Source organism: Triturus cristatus, chromosome 10, assembly GCF_964204655.1.
Source record: "Triturus cristatus chromosome 10, aTriCri1.1, whole genome shotgun sequence".
NCBI lineage: Eukaryota > Metazoa > Chordata > Amphibia > Caudata > Salamandridae > Triturus > Triturus cristatus.
In genome coordinates this window covers 1,243,592,329-1,243,608,050 of record NC_140593.1, presented here as the reverse complement: position 1 = coordinate 1,243,608,050, position 15,722 = coordinate 1,243,592,329, and the positions used below count along the sequence as shown (strand labels likewise).

The following is a 15,722-nucleotide window of genomic DNA, read 5'->3' as shown; positions in this document are numbered from 1 at the left end:
CATTTTCTAAAGAGTTTTCATCTTAAGGGCATGGTAGGAATTAAACTACCAAATTCTGATAAATTAACATACTGATCCTTCAAGATGCTTTCCTCAAGAAAATAATTGAAATTGGTTGCAGACCCTCCTTGTAATCACCAGACTTATCACCTTCCTCCGGAGGCAAAGACTGGACTTACCTTTTTGAAGCATTTCTAATGACTCTTTCTTGAGATTGAAGGCACTCCATCATGATTTTCCTATCCATCTGTGCAGGAAGTGACATCCCTTAATTAGCCATCAGCCAGCTGCACAGAGTGACATCGCTAGGTTCCCACCAAAACTGTCTTTAAAAGAAGCAGCCAAGCTAGATGAATCATTTACCATCATGTTTCTGCTCAAGAAGTGACTACTGGGTATCCCATACATCTGCATAGGAAGGGACGTCACTGGATTTACCTTCATCCATCTGCACAGGAAGTGACATCACTGGTTTCCCACCAAAACTGGAAGCACTGAGGCACAGCGGGCAAGCTCGACTGAGCCCATCCGCACCGGGCCAACACTCGGTGCCAGGACACCTGGTCCTCCTCCAGCCCAGTTGCTACTCCACCACTTTCCATGCCCTGAGCCCCGGTTGCATCCTTCAGCACTGAACACACGCCATACAAACCTGACAGCCCCTTTACCACAACCCTCCCTGCCCCGCACTCACTAAACATGCCAGCGTAATTTGGCATTTGCTACAAGACCACTTACCGGACTTGCTCTCCTTGACTGAAACCTGGTTGACTCCCTTGTCAACCCCCATCAACACTGACTATTTCCCCAAGAACACGGTTGCAAGACAGGACAGGACAACCAGGCCCAGAGGCGGAATCGCTGTCATCTTTAAAGAATGCATCCAATGCTCCACCACCTCAGAAAGCACCATCAGCAACCAGAAATACCAACCTTCAAACTCCTTATCACCGCCAACTACACCATGAGCGGTACCCTGGTCTACTGTCCGCCTGGACCACATGGCAACTTTGGTCGAATGATTGCAAACTTCATCACCCCGATTCTTGATTCCAGTGTCCCCCATCCTCCTCGACGACCCCAATTACAAACTGGAGGACCTCACCAATCCCAAAACGACCTATCTCCTTGAGGACCTGTCTAAAATTGGACTCACCCTGTGAGTGGAAGGCCCCACAGATCTTACATGATACCTACTAGACACCATTTGTACCAGCCTTAGCAACATCACAGTAGACAAACCCATACCGGTTACCTGGTCCCCCCATCTACTTCAACATGCCCACCCACTTCGCTGTAGAAACGCCATCACCAAATCGTCGTAACTGGACTCCAATAATATCTCAGGAGCATCCAGGTCTCCCGAACCTCTACGCCACTGGCCTTGACACAACAACCTCCCCAAATCCATCTCCAACTTCAGCACCTGGATCACCGCTCGCGCAGATCCCCGGCTCCTCTCAAAGCCCACAAAGCCACAAGAACCAGACCGTAAGAAAGCTGGTACACGGAAGAGCTCAGGCTCACCAAACGACACTGCAAGCAAGTTGAATGCAAATAGAGACAAAGTAAAAACGACACCGACAAGAGCATTTCGAAATCTGCCCTCTGATGCTACCCTCTGCAAATCGGAGCCTTTAAACACTTTGCACTCACGAACTGCATTGAAAGCGGCACCAAGGAAATCTTTGCATAGTGAAAGACGTCACCTCTCCTGCAGCAAGCTCCACCAGCGTAACCACCTCTCAGGACCGCCACACTCAGCTGTCCTTATTTTCTGCAACAAGATCACCAGCATCTGTGAGAACTGCAAACATCTGCACCCTTCCACCGATCTCTACCCACATCCAGAGAACCACCCCTGACCTCCTGGCCCACCATCACCACTGAAGAAACTGCCATTACCATGCAGTCCATACACACTGGAGCACCCTCAGACCCCTGCCCTCATCATGTGTTCATTAAAGGACTGGACTCCATCAGCGCAGCCCTAACTCCAATCCTGAATGACTCAGTCGCCTCGCCAGATACCTGCAAACACGCCACAGCACTCCATCTCCTCAAGAAACCCTCAGCAGATCCGAAGATGCTGGCCAAGTACCGGCTTATCAACCTGCTATCTTAACTGACAGAACTAATGAAAAAGAATAAACACCTAGCCACCCACCTCACTGACAACCACCTCCTCGACACCACTCAATCCTTATTCAGATCAAACAACAATACAGAGATCGCCCCCAGCGCCACCATGGATGACATCCGGATGATCATGGGCAGAAGTGACACGGCGGACCTTATCCAAGTGCAACTTTCTGCAGCCTTTGACATTCTCCTGCCCCAAACTTTTCCAGCGACTGCACAAAGCCAGCATCCAAGGTCCTGCACTTTGCTGGATTTGCTCCTTGCTGACAAGCTACAGCCCAGTCAGCCTGGCCCCCTTCACATCAGACGCCTTCAACCTCACCTGAGGAGTCCCACAAGGATCCTCACTCAGACCCACTCTCTTTAGCACCTATAGGACCCCACCTGCCAGCATCAGCTGCGCAGACGGAATCAACATCATATCCTATGCTGACAACACCCAGTCCATACTCTCCGACATGACACCAAACATCCGGAACAATTTCTCCACCTGCATGATCGAAGTCACCAGCTGGCTGAAAACCAACTAATGCCTCAAGCTTAATGCAGACAAGACAGAGGTTGTAATATTCCGCAAAAGCACCTCGCTCTGGGACTCCACCTGGTGGGCTGCTATACTTGGACCCCTACTGCTCTCTGCAACCCATGCAATGAACCTCAGAATAGTAATCGACAACCATCTCATAACGATCAGGCAACTGAACGTGGCTTCAGTCTCCTGCTGCTGCACTCTCAAGATGCACAGGAAGATATTCAATTACCTCCTTACCAACACCTGCAGAGCCATTACCCAAGCCCTCATCACCAGCAAGCTGGACTACGGCAACACACTTGATGCTGGAATCAAAACTCAACTGACCAGAAGACTCCAGACATACAACTCCGCAGCCCGGCTCATCATCAACCTCCTGCCGAACACTCGCTTTACCCGGCACCTCAAAGAGCTCCACCGGCTCCCAGTCGATAAACTAGCTCTCTTCACCCCAGGTCAGCCCTCGTTAGCCTTTCACGGGAGTGGCTTTCATTCTCAAATGTGCACCAGACCTCAAACAATGGCTCAAATGAAGACTTTGTATGATTACAGCCATTAAATCAATGATTGTGGTCCTCATCCTACGTCGGGCAGGAATCTCCTGATTCAGTGAGCATCGGAACTCCCGACATCATCTACTTACTCAAAACAGGTGGGGAAAAAAGCACACTGATTTATTGGATCATATGAGAAGCATTTGGGACACATAGGATTGAACGCTTCTTATATCCCGCGACACACGAGTATTTGCCAGCCAACAACGAACAGAAAGGAACAAAGTTGTGACCTGGGGAAACTGTGAACTGGGTAGACCAAAAATTGGATAATGTGATGCCATTTGCTGTCTATTCTTGCAGGATATCTTATTATCTTGATGCCAAAAGTGAAAAGACAACATAAAGCCCTGAGGAAGTCTTTATGGATGAAACGCATTGACTACAACAAGCCACAAGGAGATGATTTTAAACAACTATCAATAAAGAATTTTGTTTTTAAATGAAGATAGTCTGTGCATCATGTGATATATTGTTGACATTCACGAATTGATTTATTAATTGTCCGACAAATATTCATAGCTCTGCTGAGTCCATAGTGTGATTAGGCCCTAAGAATATGCCGATTTGACCATGATTGGACGGGGAGCCCAGCAAACTGCTCATCAGGGGGTAAAGTCCACACAGTTCTAAAGCCAGCAAAATATAGGGTCCAGCAAAAGGCGAACTATAGGGTGATCACTCAGAAAAGGATTCTACAAAAACTCAGCCGGATGACGCAAGTATTAAAGAGAAAGAGCTTTTATTAACTGTGTACATCTGTTACGATCCAAGAGCAGAAGATGATATCAAAATAAAACAAACTCTGTCACATTCAAAAGTGAAAAAGACACATTTACAAAATCAGCAGTTAGAAAAATGAGATTTAAAAAATAAAGGAAGTTTCTACCCAGAATGAGTGATAGCGTAGGGGAGGGACTGTGTGTGCACACCTGATGTTGGGGAGTGTGACTGCTTCCACTGAGCTCCAGGCCCTCAGGGGTTGTCTCTTTGTCTCTTTTCACCTGTCTTCCCCAGACAACAGCTTAGCATCATCAAATGTCCACAGAGGTTGCTGTGAAGTACATTATGAGGAAGTGACCATGCACACGCACGGGCAGCCATATACTTTGGTCTTGAGGAAACAGGCCAGTCACACATTTCCATGACCCACAGCACTGGGCTGCAACTTCACACTATTTTAAACGAGAGTCCTGGGCAGTGGCCTTAGCGTAGATCCTGAACCCCAGCACTGATCCCTTCTCACACCCAGCTAGAAAATACACGACTGGGCAGGAACCTCACCCACCTGTCATGAACCCCAACAAATGGCAGTACCCTCACATGTGCAAACACACAATTATAAACTCCAGCACTGAGCAGTAACCTCGTGTGCTTCTTAAACCACAGTGTGAAGTTACTGTACAGTAACATCACACTCGGTTACAACCAACCTGGTGTATCATCGTTGCCTCGGTTATAAACCCCAGCACTGGGCAGGGTCCTCAAACCCACCATACTAAACTGCAGCGCTGGCTATCACCTCGCACACTTTGCTGTAAACCCCAAGACTGGGCAGTAACCTCACACACCCAGTTTTAAAAACCATTACAGACCAGTAACATTACATTGCTATAAGCATCACTAGGCAGTAATCACATGCGCATACACATGGCCATTCATCAACCCTAGGACTGGGCTGTAACCATGCAATCGGGTATGAACTTCAGCACTAGGCTGCAACCTTGCACACTCCGTTCTACCCTGCAACACTGGGCAGTAATTGCACCGACTTGATGATATAACGCAACGCTGGGCAGTAATCACATACACTCAGTTATAGCCTGCAACGCTGGGCAGTAATCACATACACTCAGTAATAGCCTACAACGCTGGGCAGCAATCACATGCACTCAGTTATAGGCAACACTGGGTAGTAATCACATGTACTCTGGTATAGCCTGCAACACGGGGCAGTATTCGCACCGACTCGATGATATAATGCAAAGCTGGGCAGTAATCACATGCACTCAGTTATAGCCTGCAGCACGGGGCAGTAATCACATACACTCAGGTACAGTCTGCAACACTGGGCAGTAATCACAGGCACTCAGTTAGAGACTGCAGCACTGGGCAGTAATCACATGCACTCAGGTACAGTCTGCAACACTGGGCAGTAATCGCACCGACTCGATGATATAATGCAAAGCTGGGCAGTAATCACATGCACTCAGTTATAGACTGCAGTACTGGGTAGTAATCACATGCACTCAGTAATAGCCTGCAACACTGGGCAGTAATCACATGCACTCAGTTATAGGCAACACTGGGCAGTAATCGCACCAACTCGATGATATAATGCAACACTGGGTAGTAATCACATGCACTCAGTAATATCCTGCAACACTGGGCAGTAATCACATGCACTCAGTTATAGCCTGCAGCACTAGGCAGTAATCACATGCACTCAGTTATAGGCAACACTGGGCAGTAATCGCACCAACTCGATGATATAATGCAACACTGGGTAGTAATCACATGCACTCCGTAATATCCTGCAACACTGGGCAGTAATCACATGCACTCAGTTATAGCATGCAGCACTAGGCAGTAATCACATGCACTTAGTTCTAGGCAACACTGGGCAGTAATCGCACCAACTCGATGATATAATGCAACACTGGGTAGTAATCACATGCACCTATTCTGGAGTGATGGAGCTGGGGCTCTGCAGCACTGAGGGGAGAAGAGTAAACATCGCCTGACAGCAGAAGTACTAGAGGAGCATTCCTGGGCCGTGTCCCTTACAGAGAAGCACGTTTTGACAGAGAGCCAGGGCACTCCCCAGAAATACAGACCTCACAAGTGGAATAATAAAAAGGAGTTCATGGCCCTGTCCTTACAGAGGTTAAATCATCCTTTCAATTATTGTGCATGCAGTAGTCTGTGAATACTGCCCACAAGCTGTCTCGCATATAAGCCAGAGCCCAGAGGTTGTCTCCAGCTTCACCACAGCCCAAAGTGGATCTCCGGCTTCACCACAGCCCAGAGGGTGTCTCCAGCTGCACCACAGCCCAGAGGGTGTCTCCAGCTGCACCATAGCCCAGAGGGTGTCTCCAGCTTCACCACAGCCCAGAGGGTGTCTCCTGCTTCACCACTGCCCAAAGGGGGGGGGGTCTCCAGCTTCACCACTGCCCAAAGAGGATCTCCAGCTTCACCACTGCCCAAGGGGGGGGGGGTCTACACCTTCACCACTGCCCAAAGGGGGTCTCTAGCTTCACCACTGCCCAGAGGGGGGTCTCCACCTTTACCACAGCCCAAAGAGGGTCTCCAGCTTCACCGCTGACCAAAGGGGGGGGGTCTCCTACATCACCACTGCCCAAGGGTGGTCCCCAGCTTCACCACTACTCAAAGGGAGTATCAAACTACACCAGACCACTGTCCACATGGATTACAGTGCAAGACCACTACCCACAGGAATGATTTGGCAAAACCACATTCCACAGTATTTCCCCAATTAGATCAGAGCCCAAAGGAATGAACCAGCAATTTCTTAGCTTCAAAACTGTCCACATGGATTCCCTAGTGAGGTCAATGAAAGAATGCAAGCCACTGCTTCACCACTGCCCACAGGGATCCCCAGCTGTGCCAGTGTACATTGGGCACCCTAGCTTGACCATTGCTCATTGTAATGCCCTAGCTGGAGCGGTGCCACAGGAATGCGCCAGCTGTTGAAGTGCCAATAGGAATGCCCCAGACAGGCACCCACATGAATGCTCCACAAGACCACAACCCATAAGCGAGCCCTAATGTGACCCCACAAAGACATCTCTCCGCTCTAACTGCACCATCAATGACAACTAAAAACAAGACCCAAACCACCGTCTGCAGGTGGAACTCAAGCATTTCCCTTCAAGTCAACTTGATCAAAGTGGAACCACCACACTGGACAGACCTGGCTACTTAATCCATACTAACCAAGAAAACAGGCCCTGTCCCCGGCACAGCACCACAACAAACCCGACACATACACAAGTGTGACACAAGTGAAAGACCATCCCCCCCTGCTCTAAAGCCTCAACAAACCAAAACCTGTGATCCCAAAGACAAACTGATCAATGCAGTCAACAATATGTGAACCCAGACCCCAAGCACGTCTCAAACAATATCACATGAATACAGAGCTAATCACGCTCTACAGATCGAGCACACACATCCCAGATATAAGGGTTCTTCTAGAAAACGTCAGCACAGATACAAGACACTCTCCACTAACCATCTCATCTCTAACTACATAGACAAAGTAGGGCCCTCAAGACCGATGGATCACAGTTAGAAAAGTTGCTACTTCCCTGTGACTGTCGGTTTTCAGGCTGGAATGCTGTAGATTCACATGTTCTGCACACTCCTGCTGAATCATTCTAAAGTGCTGTCTTTGTCCTGGAGCATTATGGACTTCGGAGAGGGGTCAGGAGTGGTGTCAAAGCTGAAACCTTTACTTTGTACAAAAACAACGTACAACGCCTGCGCTCAACACTAGACAGCAGGAGTGTGCAAAGCATGAGATCTACAACTACATGCTGCAGACATGGAGCTGCTACAAGCCAGAGCAGCGCTTTCTGAGAACCAGCACACAGGGAATGGCTTCAAACAGAAAACCCAGCTCCACACCCAAAGCAGAGCCCGGCAAGTGCTAATTAACAATAAAATCTACACATCAACAACAACAACCTACCGACCCACCCCAAGACAAGCAGCAAAGCCGTACCATACAACACCTCAACCCAAAGCTGTGCCCTCAAAGACCACAATGCACAGTTGTGGCCTTCGGGATCACATCCAAAAAACGCATAAACACAACAAACTTTTACTAAAATAGTACCAGCTCAACGCTGTATCATCTAAGATGTCAATCCACAAATGTCCCCACAACAACCTTACAACCCCCTACCTGTGATATGCTGTCAAACACACCTCAAGCGTGGGTTCATTGACTAACGTGGAGCTTTGAAGAGCTTTCTGTTAGGGTAGGCACCGGGCCTCCCAGCTGTAGCCGTGTGACCAGCTCTTATCTGGTTTTAGAAGCTGGAATCACCAGATTCACCCAGGATCACACACACTGACCGAGCCAACATGTGCTGAGCAGGACGCATGATGGCACCTGTAGGTGGAGCTGCCTGAGTGAATGGGGAGAGGGGCGTCGTGCTGATGGCGTGATCACCGGAGGAGGAGGAGACTGTACCTGGACGGTACTAGGAGTGTGAAGATCCCCTCCAGTGCTGTGTGGATGAGCAGGGTGTGTGTGACTGTCAAGGCCCACCGTGCACTGAGGCTGTGTCCAGCTGTTGGAGGAGGGCTTGTGTTACTTAATAATAACGCATTTTATAAAGCACGTAGTTATCGCCATGAGGTGTCCTAGTGCTAGCTACAGGTGTGCACAGCTCCAAATGTATTAATAAAGCTCCCATCCTCACAACCAAGGTTTGAGTTATCTCCTACTTCTGAAGCCCCATCGCCCCGCTGGAGCTCCTACTGCGCATCAACTTATCCCACGTACTTGTCCGAGCACCTTGGATTCCCTTGTGTCGCAAGGCATACCTTCACCTGGAATGTATTATAACTTCACTGCATCTTGTGAGGGGATCTCCAAACGCGCGAGTTACTGCCTTCCTGCTACTTCTGTGTAGTGGTTCCTGCCTTGGTCCATAAAGGGTCTTCCTTCTGCCCTTCTACGTCTGGTCTGTTCAAGATGCTGTGAGTGGAGCAGTGGTCAAGCTGTAGCACATGTCCCTGTGGACAGCGCAGGTTGTCTTTGACTTGGGGAGCCCTCTTCATTCCTGGAGTGCTGACTGCCTCTCTACTAGAAGACAGAGTAACCCGTTGGGTTGCTATGTCGGCACCTGAGCTGTGGGGTTCAGTGTTACCATTGCCACAGTCTACGTTCGTACTTGCACGATAGACTGCGGTGTGTCTGTGTGAGTGGGAAGCATCTTCTGTGGAATAGGGAACTCTGTAATTACAACCATGCATGCAGACGTATGCCGTGGCGAAACCTACGGGAGCGCGTAGCGCCATTCAGAGCCTTTTCACTCATTAACAACTGTTTGTTGTGCACAAGGTTTGTGGTGAGATCCATCTTTGGTGTCGAGGGGTAGAAAGACACAGCATTGGTTGCAGGCCGGAAGTTGTGTACATCAATATGCTGGATGGTATAGTGGGTGCTTCACATGACAGCACCTCTGTCGTCTAACACCCAAAGGAAGCCAGACACATTCTCTTTTGCCATTGGACTGAACAATGTACGAGGAGTTACAATACTCAGGACTATGCAAAAAGCACAGATGACTTTGTTTTTTTATTTTGCTGCTGCAGTTATAGGTTTCTCAGCCTGCTGGCACTACAGCATGTCAGGTGTGCACATTTTATGTTGAGCAGTATTCACCAATGTGTAGTGCCTTGTCTACAATGAAAATATTCACCAAGACAATTTTTTTGTTTTGTTGAATTTGTGTATACCAGTGACCGGACAGACACCATTTTCAAAAGTTGTTACAGAAGTAGAGAAATTGCATTCCAGTTGCTTCCTTAAAGACCTGCTCGCGAGTTCTTTAGCGGTTAACCAGCAGTATGGATTGTATGCAGCATTCCGTTGGGAATCAGTGTTGCTTTGTTTCTATGCGTGTGGTATTTCTAAGGCACAAACCTAACGAAAAGGCAACGGAGTGCGTGTACAATGGAAAGTGTTATGCAACCTCTACCTTTCCTCCAATGTCCAGGTCCTTTTGCACTGGATTGGGATAAACGGAGGGATTTGAGGCATGTTTGTAGGGCACAGCAGGGATTTGTTTCTATTGCTAGAAGTGTTTGCATTATTGATACGTGATATAAGAGCAGAGAATATAAAAGTTTCTTCCACCCGAGAAACTGTTGGACATACTGATGGGTCAGTGAACAAATATTATTCCATGGTGAATGGATGTAAGCCTGGACAGAATAGAACATGATCACTTGAGACTGCGTTGGTTTGATGGGAGGAAGTAAGCCGGGATAGAACAGACAGGATCGTTCAAGACCATGTTTGTTTGATAGGAGGAAGGAAGCCTGGATAGAAGAGAACAGGATCGCTCGAGACCGTGTTAGTTTGATGGGAGGAATATGGGCCTATGTGTGAGTGGCCAAGGACGACACATGATGGAACAGTAGGATCCATGGATTAAGTTGGGTCCCAATCATCGCAAACAACTGATCAAGTCCACAAACAGGAAGATTGAAGATGGTTTGTAATGGAGGTACCTATCCTAAGTTTTTCCTGCGATTTGAATGGTTTGTGTGCTGTACCGTGATCGAGACAATTGAGAGCTCTGGTTGGCTCTCTCCAGCAATATCGGCGACGAAGGCCAAAATGCCTGCATTTGGATGGATCTCCGTAACTTTCCTGATATTAAAGTAATTTTGACATTTTTAGATGTAGCAGAAGTTTTAATTAAATTCACAATCTCCCTTCTGCGTACCACGCATCACACAAAGAATCCAGGCATTTGCCATCTTTTATCACACAGTCTTGGGTTGGTGTCTGTCTCCATGGTCTTTCACCAAATAATGCATGCCTTCTTTAAAGATTTGCAGGCTGTCACATACTTCATATTGATCTATGGAAAGCATTGGCAAGAGCATAATTTGTTTAGGAGTCGTCAGAGGTGCTGAAAGTGAGTGAGTTGACCTTAAATGGAGAAAAAGGCAAGATCAGGATTGAGGTCAGAGATTACTTGAGTCATGATATGTCTGAGAATAAGATGCAATTTACTGCACAAAAACAATCTTTAGAGGCATATTCCTCTAGAAAGAAGTAACGAGGACAAATAAAGATATTTCTCCTTCTTACACCTGTCAGGTAGGCACACCATTTTGGCACAAACCCATGTGTACCAGTCTTTGTAAATCTGCGTTTGCATTGAAATACCTGGGTGGATGCATGGAACGCCCTGGGTGGATGCACGGGAACATCCAAGCTCCACCCATGTAGCGTCTACCAGCCACAAAGTAACGTAAGGTTTGCATTACTTTGTATTTACTAAACCACTCAAAGTCATGCAAAGTGACTTTGTGTGGCTTAGTAAATACCAAAAGTGATTTTGTGTCGGGAGATGTGCCACAAAATTCACACAGAATCATAGAAAATCGAAGCCCAGGTGCCAGTGCCTGGTTAGTAAGAAAGGGCGCCTCCGAGCCTTGAGAGGCCAGAGTGAAGAGAGCGTAAGAGATGCAGTGGCATGCAAGTACTTCATCACAGTAGAAGAACCCTCAGTCTTCGAGAGGTGGCAGGTGAGGGTCCTTCCCTGGTACACACAAGACGCCTGGTCATTGCATATCAGTCTAAGATTGTGTTCAGGTCAAGGACTCACTAATGAGAGTTCTCAATCTAAATAATGGCCCCAAACACTTCCAAAAGCAGAGGGCAGCTGGATGGGATGTCAGCATCACTGGAGTGTCAAGTTGCAGCTGAGAAAGGACTCTTGGTCTGCACCACTTCCTTTGGAGTTGGTTAGATCGATCCTGGCAGAAAAGATGTCGCCTACTGTGGCGTTTTGTTCCTTGTTCCAGTGGTGGTGTCATTCCATTAATGGTTAGGGTACCAGGTTTGGGTGATCTGCAGGGATCACCAGCTTACTCCTAGAATGTACGATGGCTCTGCCATCACAGTGGGAGTGGGTGTAGGACTTCTTTCAGTGACCAGATGTGTTCATTGTACGTATATGAGACTGTCAAGACTCAGGACCAGAGGTGCCCAAAAATCAGCATCAAGATGTGGCTTAACGCAATGCACCGTTGATCATCGCTTGATATACAGAGCGTTTTAGAGCGAACGATGGCCCTGGCCCTAGTCTTTTTGAACTCCATGAGAACATCTCTCTTCCTGGGAATCCATCGGGGGCAAAGGGGTTTCCAAGCTCAGCCACACAAATGGGATTCCAGACGAGAAGAGGTGGCGTGGCCTTCAGTGCGTGTTCAGGGTCAGAGTGGCCATCCCAGGCACAAACCCCATACTCTGGGCATGAGCAGTAGGACCAAGAGGAGACCTCACAAATATGCACCCCGATGAAAGGAAGGATGGCGCTCTTGAGGAGTCTACTTCGACATGAATTGTGGTGGCAGTGAAGTGCGCCCTATCTTAGGATTCTTCTATGGCCCTCATCACCAGGGTGAAAAATGTGGACATAATTCTGTTGCTTCCTGCAGATGTAATCACTGCAGTAGTGACTGCCGAATGGTGGAACATCGAATTGGTGTCTCCATTGTTGTCAACCACGCTAGGCCCTCGGCAAGCTGTGCTGTCAAAGACGAATACACAAAGCTGCACCATCTTAGAGACCACCTAAACACCAATGCATGCCAAACCACTCCTGTCAACACCATCCCCTAAGCTTTGGCTTCTAAAATCACTTCATCATCTGTAAATACCTCCTTACAGACGCCTAAACACAAAGCTTTGGCTCCAAATGTAACCCAAGCCCAGATATACGTGCCCCGGCTCCTTCCCTAACTCGAAGGAATCCTCTCAAAGACAATCTCAGCACAAAGCCAAAACTACATGTTTCTGTCAAAGGCAACCTCAACACAGATACATTATTACACTCGTCAAAGCAATCCTCCTCCCCCATCCAAAACGAAATCCAGGGATTGACTCTCAACGACCACCTCAACACAGGAATACAATCACACGCTCCACTGAAACAAACCCCTGCTACGTCACTGCTTGTTCTCAGACAACTACAAGTCCCCCAAAAAGGCTGAAGCCAAGCAAACCTGTGTCCTGCACAGAGGTAGAAATATCCCCTTGAAGAAAGAAACAACCACCCTCTCCTCTTTCGCCAAACGAAGGTTCTAACAAGCATCGAATGACAACAAAACGTTTGGCCCATATGAGTAATACTTCCCCAAATGAATACTGAATAACACTGAAAGCCCCCAATGCCCAGCGCAGCACCTCAAAGAAAGAGAAGCCAGGCTCTTAAAGCCATTTTCAAATGCAGACAAACCATTCTCATCGCCAGCTCAGCGTCTTCACGTCCAAGTAATTAATTACAAGACAAACTACAAATACAGATCCCAGGGGACACAAAACCCAGCACCAAAAGTAGTGTTCCTTAGAGACACCAACTATACCCTAGTGCCATGTTTGGCCTCACAGAAGTACAAAGCCTTCCAGCAGCTAACCTATAGCAGAAAGAAACCTCAACCAAATGTCAACCTTGTGCGTGCTCACATTCTTCTAACATGTTGAAGGCCAACTCCCCCCTAAAGTGACCGAAACCTGTACAATAAAATGCCAATTTACAGCCCTACCCTATACCCTGGCCCCCACCTTTACCAGCCCAAAACCAGACCATGGTAATCAACACCATACAATGTAAATCAACTGATCCTCCAACATTTAATGAAGCCAAAACCAAATTATTCACCCCATTTCCAAAACCCTACCCAGTCCCAAACACCTAAACAGAATCAGCTGCCTCTAACTCTTAAAGCAATTACTTTTCCACAATTTAATTCAAAAGGCAATTATTACCCTATAACAAAAACAAAAGTATGATATGTTTCTCCATTTGACTCCAACACACATCCATGGTCCCCAGTGCAACCTAAATAGACCCTCCCCCCCAACCTACATCAGTGACTTCAAATTATTATAATCCAGATGTACGACCAAGCGTAAATCAGAGCTAAAAATGACAGGCCACCCAGTACGCAGGGAATCACATTGAAATCAGTATCCCTAATTAAAACTGTAACTCACCCTCAAGCATATAGATTGCCTGGCACCCATCACTGTGGACCCCCAACATACCCTGAGCTTCCCACCCTACCCCGACTGCTAATCCTATCCTGAACCCATAGTTACAGCCCCCCTCTACAACATAGCAACCCTCTGAAGCCAAGGCATATACTTGAACCCTGATCATTGTATCAAGCCCACCATACTCCTAGCTTCCCACCGTTCCCAGAAACTTGCCAACAGCTATAGCGCGGATCTGTATCTATGGCCGTTATTCTAACTATGACCCCTAGTGATGCCCACAGAGTCTAGCCTTAGGCATGGTCCTCTTCTGCATCTCACCACATCATGCCCTCCTCACCAAGGCCACCACTCGATCATGGTCCCTCTGTACTCCGGGCTGCTGAGCCCTTCCGCCAGTGTAGGCCAAACACTCCAACCTCAGCTAAGAATAATGGACATGACTCTAGGAGCGCCTCAAGGTTTATTTGAGGGACCTTGGCAATGCCCCCCCAAGTATACCAAGCTGTCCACCACCCTCTGAATATAAACCTGAGCTAAGACTCACACAGCACTCTAGTCCTCCACCCATTCATATTTGCCACCATTGTCTTCTAATCGCAATGACACACTAGCCACGAAGCTCCCCACTATACACACGGCGCACACCACACCCATGGCTGGCAATGCTGCCATGAGCCCCCCTAAGAAGCCAATGATCTTGTCCTGTCCCCTGTGGACCCCAAATCGTGCCCGTGACCATAGTAGTGGCAATGACCACAGAGAGAGGTTTGTGGAAGCCAAACATAAATACGTGGCCCGCTTTGTGGCCTAGAGCCAAGGCAGTGTCCACAGATAATACCCAGGATCCCCTCTCCTTACACACCAACGCCGATAGCATCCATCCAGCCAGGAACCTCCCAAAAACCACTGCCTGGACCAAAGTACTAGTTCATCATCCGGATTACAGTCTGGGACGCCAAAGCAACCCATAGTTAGTAGCAGTGCTGCAATGTATGCGCAGAAAAAACCCTTACCTTCCTACACCACATCCCGACACACACAACTTAAATTCAGCTTCCACAACATAACTTGTTTGTCTCATTCCAGTAGTTAAAATGTTGGCCAATTCCTTTCCCTCCCCTGCAAACAGCACACCCTGCCCCCTGGATATGGTCTGACATGGAGGCGTAGCACAAGGCACCGCTGGCTGCAAGGGAAAGGCTAGGCACTCGTACGTGGGAATCGCTACCCTTCTGCATGGTCACCCAGTGCCAGGGTCTGGTGCCAGCTGCGCGGATGAGAGTTCACCCATTCGTTTAGGCCGGGGTCCGTGACTTAGCTGCTGCCAGTAGCTCTCACAGTACTGGTTGATGACCTGCAGTTCTGGCTCTTCGAACACCTCCGGCAGACCCCTTGCCAGGGAAGGAGCAGGGGACCGGGGCAGCGGCTGCCCATCTGGCGGAGGGTCTTCCATGGAGGCTAGGTCCATCGAGGCCATGTCCACCAGGTATCGATCTAGAACCCGCAGTCGAATGCGAGCCACGGTGTGTTTGAAGCGGTTCTCAGTGGCTACGCAGTGGTACAGGCCAGTGTCGTTTTTTAGCACTGTCTTTAGCAGGATACCATGGCTTGTCTTCACCAACACCTTCTCTCGCCCGATCTAGAAAAAAAGAGGAGGTTCAGACATTGCATGGCAGAGGTACAATGAGAGAGACGGCACAATGCAAAGAGAATGAAG

At 48.2% G+C, this 15,722-nt stretch overlaps 1 protein-coding gene across 1 annotated transcript in view; it reads right to left on the bottom strand.

Moving 5' to 3' along the window:
• Positions 1 to 3,953: 3,953 nt before the first annotated feature.
• LOC146797188 (semaphorin-3F-like) overlaps positions 3,954 to 15,722 on the bottom strand; it is a 670,875-nt gene continuing 659,106 nt past the window's right edge. Inside the window, exon 18 of the mRNA XM_085629898.1 lies at positions 3,954 to 15,644. Coding sequence (XP_085486024.1) covers positions 15,246 to 15,644 — 399 coding nt within the window. The 3' untranslated portion in view covers positions 3,954 to 15,245. The remainder of the gene's footprint in view (positions 15,645 to 15,722) is intronic.